Source organism: Hypanus sabinus, chromosome 11, assembly GCF_030144855.1.
Source record: "Hypanus sabinus isolate sHypSab1 chromosome 11, sHypSab1.hap1, whole genome shotgun sequence".
NCBI classification, from domain to species: Eukaryota; Metazoa; Chordata; class Chondrichthyes; order Myliobatiformes; family Dasyatidae; genus Hypanus; species Hypanus sabinus.
In genome coordinates, this window is record NC_082716.1 from 107,412,195 (window position 1) to 107,430,016 (window position 17,822).

The following is a 17,822-nucleotide window of genomic DNA, read 5'->3' on the forward strand; positions in this document are numbered from 1 at the left end:
AGATTTATAAAGTTGCAACGTAACCTCTTGACTTTTGAGCTCAATGCCTCGACTAATAGTAACAAGCATTCCATGAGCCTTCTTAACCACCTTATCAACCTGTGTAGCCACTTTCAAGGAACTATGAACTTGGACCCCCAGGCTCTCTCTGCTCAGCATCACTGTTAAGGATCTTGCCCTTAACAGTGATGCTGAGCAGTCTTCTTGTATTTGACCTACCGAGGTGCAACACCTCACATTTATCTGGGTTGATGACTGGTACAACACAGAATCTGTTCCTCTGTCCAACCCTTCCATGTTCCATTTGCCCATGTTTGGCCCATATCTCTCTAAACCAGGGATCCCCAACCTTTTTTTATGTCATGGACCCCTACGATTAATTGAGGAATCTGTGGACCCCAGGTTGGGAACCCCTGCCCTAAACCTTTCCTATCGACATACAGGTGGATTCTGGTTAATTGGGACACACTGAGACCAGTGCATTTTGGCCCAATTTAGTGGCTGCACCTTAAAATAAAAAAAAACAAACCACTGTTTAACTGAATAACAAATTATGTATCTAAATTAAATACAGAACAAATTAGAACACCACCAATACTACTATATATAATCATATATAAAATCATATACTACTATAGTACAATAATCATATATAGGCCTCCAAATAGTAGACAAGATGTATGGTTGAAATTGCAAAGGGAGCTGAAAAAGGTGTGTAATAAGGGTAATCACACAATTGTAATGGGGAACTTCAAAATGCAAGGGGATTAGGAAAATCAGTTTGGTGTTGGATCGCAAGAGAGGGAATTTGTTGAATGCCTATGAGATGGCTTTTTAGAGCAGCTTGAGCTTGAGCCTACTTGGGGAAAGTCTATCATAAACTGGGTGTTGTGTAATAACCCAGATCTTATTAGGGAGATTAATGTAAAGGAACCCTTGTGAGATGGTGATCATAATATGATTGAATTCATACTACAGTTTGAGAGGGAGAAGCATAACTCACATGTATCAGCATCGGAATGGAATAAAGGGAATTACAGAGGCTTGAGAGGAGTTTACCCGGGTGGATTGAAGGAGGATACTGGTGGGGTGACAGCAGAATAGAAATGGCTAAGGTTTCTGGGAATAGTTCAAAAGGTGCAGGATAGGCATGTCCTACAAAAGAAGAGTTTCTCAGATGGCAGAGCTAGGCAACCATGGCTGACAAGGAGAGTTAAGGACGGCATAAAAGCCAAAGAAAGGGTATATAAGGTAGCAAAAGTGAGTGAGAAGTGGATGATTGGGAAGCTGTTAAAATCCAACAAAAAGCAACTAAAAAAGCTGGAAGAAGGGAAAAGATGAAATATGAGGGCAAACTTGCCAATAATATAAAACAAGAACCTAAAAGTTGTTCAGTTATATAAAGAGTAAAAAGGAAGTGAGAGTTGATATTGGACCACTGGAAAATGATGTTGGTAAGGATGAACTTAATGGGTACTTTGCACCAGTCTTCGCTATGTGCCAGAGGCCTGTGGGTGTCAGGGAGCAGGAGTGAGTGCCATTGCTATTACAAGGAAAAAAGAGCTTGGCAAACTGAAAGGTCTTAAGGTGAATAAGTCATCTGGACCAGATGGACGACATCCCAGAGTCCTGGGAGAAGTTGCTGAAGAGATAACTGATGCATTGGTCAAGATCTTTCAAGAATCACTTGATGCTGGCATGATCCCGGAAGACTTGAAGATTGCAAATGTCACTGCACTCTCTAGGAAGGGAGAAAGATTAAAAAAAGGAATTACAGGCCAGTTAGCCTAACCTCAGTGGTTGGGAAAGTGTTGGAGTTTATTATTAAGGATGAGGTTTTGGGGTACTTGGAGACTAATGATAAAATAAGTCAAAGTCGGCACGGTTTCTGTAAAGGGAAACCTTGCCTGACAAATCTGTTACAGTTCTTCGAGGAAGTAACAAGCAGGGTGGACAAAGGAGAGGCTGTGGGTGTCATATATTTGGATTTTCAGAAGACATTTATTAAGGTTGCACCCGGCACATTAAGCATATGAGGTTGCTTAACAAGATAAAATCCTATGGTATTACAGGAAAGATACCGGCATGGATAGAGGACTGGCTGACAGGCAGGAGGCAGTGAGTGGGAATAAAGGGGGCCTTTTCTGGTTGGCTGCCGGTGACTAGTGGTGTTCCTCAGGGGTCAGTATTGGGACCACTACTTTTCACACTGTTTGTCAATGATTTGGATAATGGAATTGATATCTTTGTGGCAAAATTTGTGGATGAAATGAAGATAGGTGGAGGGGTAGGCACTGCTGAGGAAGCAATGTGATTGCAGCAGGACTTAGACAAATTGGAAGAATGGACAAAAAAATTGGCAGATTGAATACAGTGTTGGGAAATGTACGATAATGCATTTTGGTAAAAGGAACAATAGTGCAGACTATTATCTGAATGGGGAGAAGCTTCAAACACCAGAGGTGCAGAAGGACTTAGGAGACCTCGTGCAAGACTCCCAGAAGGTTAATTTACAGGTTGAGTCTGTGGTAAAGAAGGCAAATGCAATGTTGACATTTATTTCAAGGGGAATAGAATATAAAAGCAAGGAACTAATGCTGATCCTTTATAAGGCACTAGTCAAACCGCTTTTGGAATATTGTCAACAGTTAATGGGCTATTGAATGGTGATCTTTTAGAAGAGGTAGGGAGGATTTTTTTTAGCCAGAGAATAGTGAACCTGTGGAATGCTCTGCCACAGACTGCGGTGGAGGCCAAGTCTGTGGGTCTATTTAAGGCAGGTTGATAATTTTCTGATTGGTTAGGGCGTCAAAGGATAAGGCGAGAAGGCAGGTGTATGAGATTGAGTGAGATCTGGGATCAGCCATTATGGAATGGCAGAGAAGACTCAATGGGCTAAATGGCCTAATTCTGCTCCTATGTCTTATGGTCTACTACAGTACTATAAATCTGTGTATTAGTTCCTAATAGTTATCAATGGAGGAATTCATCTGCTGCATTCTTTTGATTGACTGTAAAGACACCTAAAGTAGATAATGGACTGCCTACATACAATGCTTTAAGTGATTTCTTCCTCCAAATCTTCACTTTTATTGTAACATTCCAAGAGTATTTCTAACAGCCGCAGAAGTGCACACAACTGATGCTAGTTAGAAACTATTCAGCAACAGACTCCTGTCTTAATTAAGCGGCATGTTGTCCCAAATAAACAAAGGGAATCCTGCCTATTTTCTTGATTTAGTTTTTGTTTTTTCTGATAAACGCAAGAAAGTCTGCTGATGCTGGAAATCCAAAGTCATGAAGAAGGGTCTTGGCCCCAAACATGAACTGTTTTTTTAATATAATTTCCACGGATGGTATCTGACCTGCTGAGTTCCTCCAGCATTTTGTGTCTGTTGCTTTTTACGTTATGAGCTGTCCCAACTAAGCAGATTCCATTGTATCTGTCCGAGTTTAGTTTAAATGTTGCTGATGTACTTGCCTCAACCACGACCTCTGGCCGCTGGTTCTATACACTCACCACCCTCTGCATGAAGAAGTTGTCCCTTGGGTCTTTACCCTCTCACCCTAAACCTGTGCTCTCTAGTTTTTGATACACTTTCCCTGGGGAAAAGATTGTATATATTTGCCTCCTCATGTTTTTTTAAACACTTCCATAAGTTGTTGGCAGAATCTCAGGTGATATCGAGAGGGCGGACAGGAGTGAGATATATCAGCTTGTTGAGTGGTGTCACAGCAACAACCTTGCACTCAACATCAGTAAGACTAAAGAACTGATTGTGGACTTCTGAAACACAAGGGAAAACACACAAGACTTCACAGGGGAATCTGAAGTGGAGAGAGTGAGCAACTCCAAGTTCCTGGGTACAACGTCTCTGGGGAACTAACCTCGTCCCAACATATCGATGCAGCTATAAAGAAGGCAACACAGTGGCTATATTTCATTGGGAGTTTGAGGAGATTGTGTTGAAAACTTGTACAGATGTACTGTGGGGAGCATTCTGTCTGGCTACATCACTGTCTGGGATGGAGGAGCTACTGCAGAAGATCAAAGTAAGTCGCAGAAACTTGTGAACTCAGCCAGCTCCATCATGGGCACTAGCATCCATAGTATCCAGGACATCTTCAAATAGGGCTGCCTCAGAGAGATGGCGTCCATCACCCAGGCCATGCTCCCTCCTCATTGCTACCATCAGGGAGGAGGTACAGGAGACTAAAGGCATGTACTCAGTGATTCAGGAGCAGGTTCCCCCCCCCCCCCCCCCCACCATCAGTGTTCTAAATTTCGGTTTTTGCACAACTTATTTGAAGTTAACTATTTGATATACATGTATATACTTACTATAATTTAGTTTATTTCTGTATTTATCACGTATTGTGTTGTATTGCTACCACAAAGTTAACAAGTTTCATGACAGGTGCCGGTGATATTAAACCTGACCCTGATTCTGAAGTTCATCACTCAGTCTGCTACATTCCAAGAAATAAAGTCTGCCCAATCTCTCCCTATAACTCTACTCCGCCAACCTAGGCCTGAACTAAATGTTAAAACACCACCTTCACCACCCACCCCCCCCCGCACCATCTTCCTGAGCCATCACTCCTGGGAATCGTGTACTTGTAATCATCGATTCTTCTGATCCACAATACTCCCCCAGGGCCCTGCTATTCTCTGTAAGTCACATCCCAATGAAGGGTCTTGGTCAGAAACATTGGGTGCTTTCCCCCTCAATAGATGCTGCCTGACCTGCTGAGATCCTCCAGCATTTTGTTTGTGCCTTGGGTTTGGGTACTTCCCAAAATACAACACCTCGCACATGTACTGAATGCCCCAATACTTAGTGAACTGATTTTCTTAAGTAACTTTCTTTGTGAGGTAAATTTAGAGATTACTTTTACTTGTCACAAGTGCATTGAAACATCAAAGCATTCAGTGAAATGTATCGATTGTAAAGTTTGTGGACGATGAGAATATAGGTGGAGGGGCAGGTAGTTTTGAGGAAGTAGAGAGGTTACAGAAGGACTTAGACATTGGGAGAGTGAGCAAAGAAGTGGCATATTGAATACAGTGTTATGAAGTGTATGGTCATGCACTTTGGTGGAAGAAATGAAAGTGTGGACTATTTTCTAAATGGAGAGAAAATTCAAAAATCTGAGGCCTTCGGAGTTCTCATGTGGGATTAACTTGCAAGTGAAGTCAGTGGTGAGGAAAGCAAATGTGATGTTAGCAAACACGAGGAAATCTGCAGGTGCTGGAAATTCAAACAACACATACAAAATGCTGGTGGAACGCAGCAGGCCAGGCAGCATCTATAAGGAGAGGCACTGTCAACATTTCGGGCCAAGACTCTTCGTCAGGTATGTTAGCATTCATTTTGAGAGGACTAGAATATAAGAGCAAAGGTATAATGCTGAAGCTTTAGAAGGCACTGGTGAGGCCTCACTTGGAGTATTGTGAGTGGTTTTGGGCCCCTTATCTGAGAAAGGACGTGCTGACATTGGAGAGGGTTCAAAGGAAGTTCACGAAAATGATTCCAGGTTTGAATGGCTTGTCATATGAAGAGCGTTTGATATCTCTGGCCCTGCACTCACTGGAATTCAGAAGAACGAGGGGTGACCTCATTGAAACCTATCAAATGGTGAAAGGCCTTGAAAGAGTGGATGTGGAGACAATGTTTCTATAGTGGGGGAATCTAAGACCAGAGGATCATGAAATCAGAGAGTGATGAATCTGTGCAATTTGTTGCTACGGGCAGATGTGGTGGGCAAGTCACTTGGTATATTTAAGGCAGAGGTTGATAGATTCTGGATTGGTCAGGGTGTGAAGGCATAGGAGCAGAAGACAGGAGATTGGGGCTGAGAGGGAAAATGGACCAGCCATGATGAAATGGCAGAACAGACATGATGGGCCAAATGGCCTCATTCTGCTCCTATGTCTTATTTTCTTATGATCTTATGGTTTGCCTCAACAACCAACACAGTCCGAGCACGTGCTGGCGGCAGCACATAAGTGTCTCCATGCTTTTCAGCGCCAACATAGCATGCCCACAACTTACTAACCTTGCCTGTAAGAAAATGAATCTCACAGTATATATGGTGAACATTCATATTTTAATAAGAAATTTACTTTGAACCTTGAACTAACTGCACGTCTTTGGACTGTTGGTGAGAGATGGAGCACCTGGAGGAAAGGCACAGGGAGAACGTACAAACTCCTTGCAATAGTGGCACTAGTTGAAAGCTGATCATACAGCTGGTTTGCTGTAAAGTGTTATGCTAGCCACTATGCTCCTATGCCACTCGGAGGGGTACAGAGCAGGACACCACATCAACACCCCCCCCCCCACCCCCGGTTCTCTTTAAAATCACACCATGGCATTCTGTTACTAATACTGTTGTTACTATACTGCTGTTTATTGACTACAGCTCAGTGTTTTAACACAATCATACCAACAGTTCTGATCGATAAGCCCCAAAACCTGGGCCTCTGTACCTCCCTCACCGGGAGGCTGCAGTCTGTGTGGATCGGGAAAAAACACCTCCACCTCGCTGACAATCAACACCGGCACACCTCAGGGATGTGTGCTTAGCCCACTGCTCTACTCTTTCCACACCCATGGCTGTGTGATGAGGCACAGCTCAAATGCCGTCTATAAATTTGCTGATGGCACCACTATTGTCGGTAGAATTTCAGATGGTGACGAGAGGGCATCCAGGAGCGAGATAGATCAGCTGTGAGTGGTGTTGCAGTGACAAATTGGTACTCAATGTCAGTGAGACCAAAGAATTGATTGTGGACTTCAGAAAGGGTAAGACGAGGGAATCACACACCAGCCCCCATCAGGGGATCAGCAGTGGAAGGGGAGTAGTTTCATGTCCCTGGGTGACAATATCTCCAAGGATCTGTCCTGGGCCAACATATCGATGCAGCTACAAGAAAGGCACGACAGCGGTTATATTTCATTCGGAGTTTGAGGTGATTTGGTTTGTCACTTGCAAATTTCTACAGATATACTGTAAAGAGCATCCTAGCTGGCTCCATCACCATCTGGTATGGGGGTGGGGGTGCTCTGTTCAGAATCAAAATAAGTTGCATAAAGCTGTAAACTTAGCTCCATCATGGGCAAAGGTCTCCCCAGCATACTGGACATCTTCAAGGAGAAATGCCTCAAGAAGGTGCTGTCCAATCTTTAAGGACCCTCATCACCCAGAACATGCCCTCGTCTCATTGCTACCATCAGGGAGGAGGTACAGGAGCCTGAAGGCACACACTCAATGATTCAGGAACAGCTTCTTCCCCTCTGCCATCAGGGAGGAGGTACAGGAGCCTGAAGGCACACACTCAATGATTCAGTAGCAGATTCTTCCCCTCTGCCATCAGAGGGAAATTGAACCCATGGTCATTGCCTCACAACTTTTTTATCTTTTTGCACTACTGATTTAATTTATCATTTTAAATAGATATGTAGTGCCTATAAAAAGTATTCACTCCTCCCCTGCCCTTGGAGGTTTTCATGTTTTATTGTTTTACAATATTGATTAACAGTGGATTTAATTTGGCTTTTTTGACACTCATCAACAGAAAAAGACTCTTTCATGTCAAAGTGAAAACAGATCTCTACAAAGTGATCTAAATTAATTATCAAACACAAAATAACTGATTGCATAATCATTCACCCACACTTTAAAATGACACACCAAATCATCGCTGGTGCAGCCAATTGGTTTTAGAAGTCACATAATTAGTTAAATGGGGATCTGTTTTTGGAGACCTGTGTGCAGTCAAGGTGTTTCAATTAATTTTAGTAAAAGTACACCTGTATCTGGAAGGTTCAACTGCTGGTGAGTCAGTATCCTTGCAAAAACTGCACCATGAAGACAAAAGAACACTCCAAGCAACTCCATGAAAAGGTTATTGAAAAGCGCAAGTCAGGAGATGGATACAGGAAAATCTCCAAGTCACTGAATATCCTTTGGAGTATAGTTAAGTCAATTATCAAGAAATGGAAGGAATACAGCACAGCTGTAAATCTGCCTAGAGCAGGCCGTCCTCAAAAACTGAGTGACCGTGAAAGAAGGGGACTAGTGAGGGAGGCCACCAAGAGACCTGTGACAACTCTGGAGGAATTACAAGCTTCAGTGGCTGAGATGGGAGAGACTGCACATACAACTGTGGCCCGGGTACTTCACCAGTCACAGCTTTATGGGAGAGTGGCAAAGAGAAAGCCACTGTTGAAAAAAACTCACATGAAATCTCAGCTAGAGTTTGCCAGAAGACGTGGGAGATTCTGAAGTCAGCTGGAAGAAGTTTCTATGGTCTGATGAAACCAAATTTGAGCTTTTTTGCCAATTTATGCTGTTTGGTGTAAACAAACACCGCACATCATCGAGAACACAGCATCCCTACCATGAAGCATGGTGGTGGCTGCATCACGCTGTGGGGATGCTTCGCTGCAGCAGGCCCTGGAAGGCTTGTGAAGGTGGAGGGTAAAATGAATGCAGCAAAATACAGGGAAATCCTGGAGGAAAACCTGATGCAGTCTGCAAAAGGACTGTGACTTGGGAGAAGATTTGTTTTCCAGCAAGACATAACCCTAAGCATAAAGCCAAAGCTACACAGGAATGGTTTAAAAACGACAAAGTCAATGTCCTGGAGTGGCCAAGTCAGAGTCCAGACCTCAATCCAACTGGTGGCTGGACTTGAAAAGAGCTGTTTAGTAACAATCCCCACACAATCTAACAGAGCTTGGCCAGTTTTGTAAAGAAGAATGGGGAAAAATTGCAGTGTCCAGATGTGCAAAGCTGATAGAGACCCATCCACACAGACTCAAGGCTGTAATTGTTACCAAAGGTGCATCTACTAAATACTGACTTGAAGGGAGTGAATACTTATTCAATCAATTATTTTGTAATTTATATTTGAACTTAGATCACTTTGTAGAGATCTGTTTTCACTTTGACATGAAAGAGTCCTTTTCTGTTGATCAGTGTCAAAAAAGCCAAATTAAATTCACTGTTGTACAACAATAAAACGTGAAAACTTCCACGGGGGTGGGGGGGAGTGAATATTTTTTGTAGCCATTGTATTTCATTAGGAGTTTGGAGATTTGGTAAGTCACCAAAAACACTTGCAAATTTCCACAGATGTACTGTGGTGAGCATTCTAACTGGCTGTGTCACCATCAGTTGTGGTGGAATCACAACTAACTCCAGTTGTGTCTTCTTACCTTCACTGTAAGTGAATGAACCAAGACAATTTGGCTGATTTATGTTCCTCTTGTTTCCAGGTCATTTACTACAATGGTGAATTTGTTTAACAACTACAGACCATAAGACATAGGAGCAGAATTAATCCATTCGGCCTGTTGTGTCTTCTCCAGCATTTCATCATGGCTGATTTATCATCTCTCTCAACCCCTTTCACCTGCCTTCTCCCCATCACCTTTGACACCCTTACAAATGAAGAAATCATCAGCCTCTGCTTTGCCTATATACCAATGACTTGGCCTCCACAACTGTCTCTGGCAATGAATTCCACATATTCACCACTCTTTATTTAAAGAAATTCCTCCTCTTCTCCATTCTAAAGGGACATTCTTCTATTCTGAGGCTGTGCCTGTTGGCCCTATATTCCCCACGACAGGAAACATCCTTTCCATGTCCACTCTATCTCGACCTTTTAATATTCGAAGTTTCAATGAGATTCCCCCTCCCCCATTCTTATAAACTTCAGCGGGTACAGGTCCAGAGCCATCAAACGTTCCTCACATGTTAACCCTTTCATTCCTGGAAACATTCTCATGAATCAGTGGGTGATGGAGGTCCTTAATGGTGGATGCTGCCTTTTTGAGGCATCACCCTATGACGATGCCCTGGATAAATGTTTCCCAGCACAGTCCTAAGGGAGTTGGAGACACCGTCTTTTGGAAGAGATGTCAGACTAGGATTTATTGTGACAAAGGCTAAACCTCTACATAAAACCCTGGCCCTAATTTATTCCTATTTTCCCTAATATTTCTCAAATTCCCCTTTTTGGGTCCTATCACTATCTGAGGTAGATATAAATGATTTAATTACTATTACACCTAGGATGAGTAGGGGTGTCTTTGGGCTAAATTCAAGTTTAATTGCCATTCAACCATACACATGGATCGGCCATGAAATGGTGGGCTAAATGGGCAAATTCTTTTCCTAAATCTTATGGTCTTATGAATACAGGCAAACAAATCAGTGTCCTCTGGGGCCAAGGTGTAAATACAATACCAACAGTCACACACAACACAAGGAACATATAACATTATGTTATAATAGCAGGAAAACATGCAATCACACAAAAAAACCATATTATAGCCCAAGTTCCTGAGAGTCATAGCCTGAAGTTTTATGGTGCATGAGACGTTGCCCTGGAGCCATGTTTTTGCAAGATCAAGCCCTTAGCAGTTTCTCATCTGACTCAAGTGCAGCCACAGACAAATGCAATCGAGCTTGTCTTACACTGCGCGAACCCTGGAGAGCAGCACTGACGGAAGAGGCCAACCCCCAACCCAGCAAGGACTCCAGCGCACCCTGCTATGCCTCACACCACCTCCAGCATCTCCTCCATGGGCGGCCGCGTCAGGTGACACCGCTGCACGAGGGCCTGGTCCGCACAGCCACTGAAGCAACACAGCTCCCCCTGCCATTGTTCTTGCCAATGAGCCAGTGAACCAGACTTGCAGTAATCTACAACACAATCCATCGATCAACATGCCTAAAGTAGATGGTCACATTGTCATTTATGGGATCTTGCTATGCGCAGACATGGTGACACATTTCCCACATTACAACAGAAACTGCATTTAGTTAATATTTATTTTGGTCATTAATATTTATTTATTTATTCATTATTTTTTATTGAGATACAGCGCTGAATAGGCCGTTCTGGCATCTCAAACCCAATTTAACCCAAGCCTAATCACGGGACAATTTACAATGACCAATCAACCTACCAACTGGTACATCTTTGGACTGTGGGAGGAAACCAGAGCACTTGGAGAAAAGCCATGTATTCCACAGGGAGAATGTACAAACTCCTTACAGGCAACAGCAGGAATTGAATCCAGATCGCCTATACCGTGAAGCGTTGTGCTAACCACTGCGCTACCGTTGGTCAGGGGACTGTAGAAGAGCCACGAGGTAACGTTGCAGCTCTATAAAACCCTGGCTAGACCACACTTGGAATATTGTGCTCAGCTCTGGTTGCCATGTTTTAGGAAGGATGTGGAAGCTTTAGGGAGGGTACAGAGGAGATTTACCAGGATGCTGTCTGGATTAGAGAGGGTGCAGAGGAGATTCACCAGGATGCTGCCTGGATTAGAGTGGGTGCAGAGGAGATTCACCAGGATGTTGTCTGGATTAGAGAGGGTGCAGAGGAGATTTACCAGGATGCTGTCTGGATTAGAGAGGGTGCAGAGGAGATTAACCAGGATGCTGTCTGGATTAGAGAGGGTGCAGAGGAGATTCACCAGGATGCTGTCCAGATTAGAGAGGGTGCAGAGGAGATTTACCAGGATGCTGTCTGGATTAGAGAGGGTGCAGAGGAGATTCACCAGGATGCTGTCTGGATTGGAGAGGGTGCAGAGGAGATTAACCAGGATGCTGCCTGGATTAGAGAGGGTGCAGAGGAGATTCACCAGGATGCTGCCTGGATTAGAGAGGGTGCAGAGGAGATTTACCAGGATGCTGTCCAGATTAGAGAGGGTGCAGAGGAGATTTACCAGGATGCTGTCCAGATTAGAGAGGGTGCAGAGGAGATTTACCAGGATGCTGTGTGGATTAGAGAGGGTGCAGAGGAGATTTACCAGGATGCTGTCTGGATTGGAGAGGGTGCAGAGGAGATTAACCAGGATGCTGCCTGGATTAGAGAGGGTGCAGAGGAGATTCACCAGGATGCTGTCTGGATTAGAGAGGGTGCAGAGGAGATTCACCAGGATGCTGTCTGGATTAGAGAGGGTGCAGAGGAGATTTACCAGGATGCTGCCTGGATCAGAGAGCATGTCTTATGAGTGAGCTTGGAGTCTTCTCTTTGGAGTGAAGGAGCAGGAGGAGACGTCACTTGATAGAGGTGTACAAGATGACAAGAGCCATAGATTGGACAGACAGAGACAGAAATGGCAAATATAAGGAAGCATAATTTTAAGGTGATTGGAGGAAATTATGTGGCGGAGGGCGGTGGGGATGTCAGAGATAGTTTTTTTATACACAGAGAGTGGTGGGAACATGGAAAGTCCTGCCAGGGGTGATGGTAGAGGCAGATACATTAGGGGCATTTAAGAAACATTTAAGAAATAGGCACATGGATGACAGAAAAATGGACTGTTATGTAGGAGGGAATTGTTGGGTTGATCTCAGAATAGGTTAAAAAGTTATCACAACATAGTGGGCTGAAGGGCCTGTACTGTGTGATGTACTGTTCGATGTTCTATGCTGTGAAAGAGAATGTAACAGGTGCTACAGTAATGCAGGTATTCATCCATTTGGTTTCTGCTTGCAAATGTCCTTTGACTGGAAGCTACATACCTTGATGGTCTCCTCAGAGAGATGGGTCTTCCTGGCCAGCTTCTCCCTGGTGCTGCTATCTGGGTAACTTGATGTGTTGAAGAGGTTTTCCAGATATTCCAACTGCTGCTGTGTGAAAACTGTTCTATGCCTCCGTCTTCTCTTCCCCTTCTGGGCCAGGGAGTGAAGTCTCATCTGACCCATAGGGGCTGGATTCAAGATACCTAGTGCTGGGGCCCAGAAACAGCTCAAGTCAGCAAGACCAAGGGATTCGGCAGAAAGATCACGAGTGAACAAAGCTGAGCAGTGATTGGAGCAAGTGAACAAGTACTAGAGTCACAGAACACTACAGCACAGAAATAGGCCCTTTGGCCCATCTAGTCTATGCTGATCTATTATTCTGCCTACTCCCATTGACCTGCACCAAAACCAAAGTCCTCCATACTCTTTCCATCCATTACCTATCCAAATTTCTCTTAAATGTCGAAATCAAACCCACATTCACTACTTCTGCTGGCAGCTCGTTCCACACTCTCACCACCCTGAGTGAAGAAGTTCCCCTCTTCCTCCACTAAAACATTTCACCTTTCACCCTTCACCCATGACCTCTCAGCCAGGCTCAGTGGAAAGACCTTACTTGCGTTTATCCTATCTAAGTTGAGGCCTGCATCGGCCATCGATGTTGCATCCTAGCTGTCTAGAATCACAAGCCAGGGCAGAACAATTGGAGAGTAAGCTGTTGCCCATGCAGCAAGCTCCCCCTCTCCATGCAACTAATGAACCCAAAGGAATGGCAGAGACCGATACAGTTTGGCACCAGCACCATCGCAGGAATTGCCAGTCAGTCAACATAGTTGAGGGACTCAACTTAGGGAGTCCTTAGGGTTTCCAGCACCGGATTTTCCCTTGGGGTTTACTCCCGAAGCCCCCTCCCCGTGAGTGAATATACCCGCAAGGCAGCAGGGTTTGAGATCAGAGTCTTCCTTCTCCCAGATGAACTGTCAACCACAGCTGACAAGACCCATCTGAAGTGAATGGTTTAAGAGGCCAGTAACCTGCCTTTGGCCCTTTCACTGTCAGTAGAAATGGCTCCATTGGGTCTAGTACCTAAGCCACACGTGAAGGCCAGGAGCTGGTTGTCCGAGGCTATTTCAGGAACACGCCATTGGGAGCATTAATACAGTGCCTGTGAAAAGTACTCAGCCCCGAGAAAGTTTTCATGTTTTATGGTTCTATAACATTGAATCTAAGTGGATTTGACATTTTTTGAAATTGATCGACAGGAAAAGACTCTTTCACACTACTGTGTCAAAGTGAAAACAGGTCTGTACAAAGTGATCTAAATTAATTATCAAACACAAAATAATTGATTGTATAAGCACTCACCCCCTTTAATATAACACAACAATTCATCACTGATGCAGCAAATTGGTTTCAGAAATCACATAATTAGTTAAATGGAGATCACCTGTGTGCAGTCACGGTGTTTCAATCGATTGTAGTAAAACTAAACCTGTATCTGGAAGGTCCACTGTTGGTGAATCAGTTTCCTGGCAAAAACTACACCATGAAGACAAAACACTCCAAGCAACTTCACAAAAAGGTTGTTGAAAAGCACAAGTCTGGAGATGGATACAAGAAAATTTCCAAGTCACTGAATATCCCTGGAGTACAGTTAAGTCAATCATCAAAAAAGACAAGAATATGGCACAGCTGTAAATCTGCCTAGAGCGGGCCGTCCTCAAAAACTGAGTGACCGTGCAAGAAGGGAGAGACTGCGAATACAACAACTGTTATCCAGGTGCTTCATCGGTCGCAGCTTTGTGGGAGAGTGGCAAAGAGAAAGTCACTGTTGAAAAAAACTCACTGGAAATCTTGGCCAGAGTTTGCGAAAAGGCATATGGGAGATTCTGAAGTCAGCTGGAAGAAGGTTCTATGGTCTGATGAAACCAAGATTGAGCTTTTTGGCAATCAGACTAAATGCTATGTTTAGCATCAGCCGGACACTGCATGTCATGAAGCACGGTGGTGGCTGCATCACGCTGTGGGGATGCTTCACTGCAGCAGGCCCTGGAAGGCTTGTGAAGGTAGAGGGTAAAATGAATGCAGCAAAATACCCAGAAATCCTGCAGGAAAACCTGATGCAGTCTGCAAGAGAACTGTGACTTGGGAGATTTGTTTTCCAGTAAGACAATGACCCCAAGCATAAAGCCAAAGCTACGCAGGAATGGCTTAAAAACAACAAAGTTAGTGTCCTGGAGTGGCCAAGTCAGAGTCCGGACCTCAATTCAATTGAGAATTTGTGGCTGGACCTGAAAAGGGCTGTTCACTCACTATCCCCATGCAATCTGACAGACCTTGAACAGTTTTGTAAAGAAGAAAGGGGAAAAACTGTAGTGTCCAGATGTGCAAAGCTGACAGAGACCCATCCACACAGACTCGAGGCTGTAATTGCCGCCAAAGGTGCATCTACTGAATACTGACTTGAAGGGAGAGAATACTTATCCAGTCAGTTATTTTGTGTTTTATATTTGTAATTAACTTAGATCACTTTGTAGAAATCTGTTTTCACTTTGACAGGAAAGATTTTATCTCTGCTGATCATTGTCAAAAAAGCCAAATTAAATCCACTGTGATTCTATGTTGTAAAACAATAAAACGTGAAAACTTCCATGGGTGTGGGGGGGGGGGGGGGGGGGGAAGAATACTTTTTATAGGCACTTGTAGTTTGCGGGAGCTTATCCCATTTCCACCCTAGACTACAACACCATTAAACTATAACATCCTACCTATACCTCTCACAATTTTGTATACATCAAATCTCCCCTCATTTTTCTATGCTCCGGTGTTGGGTGTTTCTCAGAAGAGATTTGGAGAGGATGAGGGAAGGAATTCCAGAACTCGGAGCCAGGGGCACCAATGGCTAAATGATTAAAGTCTCGACTGATCAAAAGATTGGATTGACAGAGCAGCCCTGACCAACAGGTAGGGCGGCATGATAGAACAGTAGTTACACTGCCAGCAGTCAGCGGTAAGGGGTTCAATTCCCACTGCTGTTTGTATGTTCTCCCTGTGACCATGTGGGTTTCTTCTCTGTGTTCCTCCCACCTTCCAAAGACGTATGGGTTTCCTCTACAACAACTAAAAAGGCCCCTTATCTGAGAAAGGATGTGCTGACATTGGAAAGGGTTCAAAGGAGATTCACGAGAATGATTCCGGGAATGGAAGGATTATCATACGAGGAGCGTTTGATGGTCCTACTCACTGGTATCCAGAAGAATGAGGGGTGACCTCATTGAAACCTATCAAATGGAGAAAGGCCTTGATGGAGTGGATGTGGAGAGGATGTTTCCTATGGTGGGGGAGTCTAAGACCAGAGGACACAGCTTCAGAATAAAGGGATGTCCATTTAGAACAAAGATGAGGAGGAATTTCTTTAGCCAGAGAGTGGTGAATCTGTGGAATTCATTGCCACAGGCAGCTGTGGAGGCCAAGTCACTGGGTATATTTAACACAGAGGTTGATAGGTTCTTGATTAGTCAGGGCATGAAGGGTTACAGGAAGAAGTCAAAAGATTGGAACTGAGAGAAAAATGGATCAGCCATGATGAAACGGCACAGCAGACTCAATGGGCTAAATGGCCTAATTCTGCTCCTATACCTTATGGTGTTATGGTTAAGGTCTTACAAGTAAGGTTAGTAACCGCCCAGAATCTCTTTGGAAAGATGTCCATGCTGGTACACAGTGAAAGTCCATGATCGTTACATAGAAATATCCATGTTTGTAGAAAACATACAGCACAATACAGGCCCTTCGGCCCACAAAGGTGCTGAACATGTCCCTACCTTAGAACTACCTAGGCCCTTCTCATAGCCCTCTATTTTCTTAAGCACCATGTGCCCATCCAGGAGTCTCTTATCATTTCCACCTCCACCACCAGCGCCAGCAGCCCATTCCATGCACTCACCACCCTCTGCTTATAAACTACTCCCTGACATCTCCTCTGTACCTGCTTCCAAGCACCTTAAAATTATGCCCTCTCATGCTAGCCATTTCAGCCCTGGGGCAAAGTCTCTGACTATCCACATGATCAATGCCTCTCATTACCTTGTACATCTCCGTCGCTCCAAGGAGAAAAGGCCGAGTTCACTCAACCTATTCTCATAAGGCATGCTCCCCATTACAGGCAACATCCCTGTAAATCTCCTCTGCACCCTTTCTATGGTTTCCACATCCTTCCTGTAGTGAGGCGACCAGAATTGAGCACAGTACTCCAAGTGGGGTCTAACCAGGGTCCTATATAGCTGTAACATTACCTCAAACCCACAACTGATGAAGGCCAATGTACCATATGCCTTCTTAACCAGAGTCAACCTGCGCAGCAGCTTTGAGTGTCCTATGGACTCGGACCCCAAGGTCCCTTTGATCCTCCACACTGCCAAGAGTCTTGCCATTAATGCTGTATTCTGCCATCATATTTGACCTACCTGCTTGTCCTGGGCAGTAGTGATGCTGGGGCTGGGGACAACACGAACCCACACTGTGGCCAAAGTAGAAACCCTCGCCAGTCACAGCACCTGCAGCCGGCACACAAGCAGGGTCCAGGTAGAGACAAATGTAGCTGACGCTGCAGTGACTGGGCACCAAACCATCTGCAGAATGGAGCAGGAAAGGCTGACAGGGGTGGGCCAAGCGATTGGAAGCAGATCTGTCCGCCCCCTTGGAGAGGATGGTGTCGATGCTGAAATCAGACATTGGGAGGTGCAATGTTCCTCTACCGATCTCCAGCAGCTGGCAGTTACCTGGGCAGTAGTTACTGTCACTCCCCGTGCTCTCCCAGGATTTATACTCCTTGGGCTGGGATCTGGACCATAGGCTGCATTACTTATCTCAGGGATGTCCTGTGTATTCACATTCCTCAGTCAAATCAGACGCTTCTAACAGTGACAGCCCATTGTTGGGTAAATGTATGTGTATTTAAAGTGACATGCCTAATCTAGAAACAATTAGGGAATCCAATAATCCTGCTCACCTTTGGAAAAAGGGTGGTTTGCAAATTACCAGTTTTTGCTTTATAACATAATTAGCAAGTGATCTATTATTCAGGGATCTGCATATTTTTTACACACAGATTAGAGGGGATACCAGAATGAACCTTTGTGGGATTGTTTCTCTCACTTTCAGAATCAGGTTTAATATCACCAGCATATGTTGAGAAATTTGTGGTTATGTGGCAGCAGTACAAAGCGATACATAAAAATAAAAATTGTGAGTTACTGTGTGAA

At 44.3% G+C, this 17,822-nt stretch overlaps 1 protein-coding gene across 1 annotated transcript; it reads right to left on the reverse strand.

Annotated features, from left to right (window-relative positions):
* Window positions 1-12,507: 12,507 nt before the first annotated feature.
* Window positions 12,508-17,292, reverse strand: LOC132401516 (homeobox protein goosecoid-like). Its single transcript, XM_059983542.1, has 2 exons — window positions 17,025-17,292; window positions 12,508-12,767 (listed from the first exon to the last, which is right to left on the reverse strand). Exons 1-2 carry the CDS (start codon window positions 17,290-17,292, stop codon window positions 12,508-12,510), a joined length of 528 nt encoding a protein of 175 aa, XP_059839525.1.
* Between the last annotated feature and the right edge of the window lie 530 nt (window positions 17,293-17,822).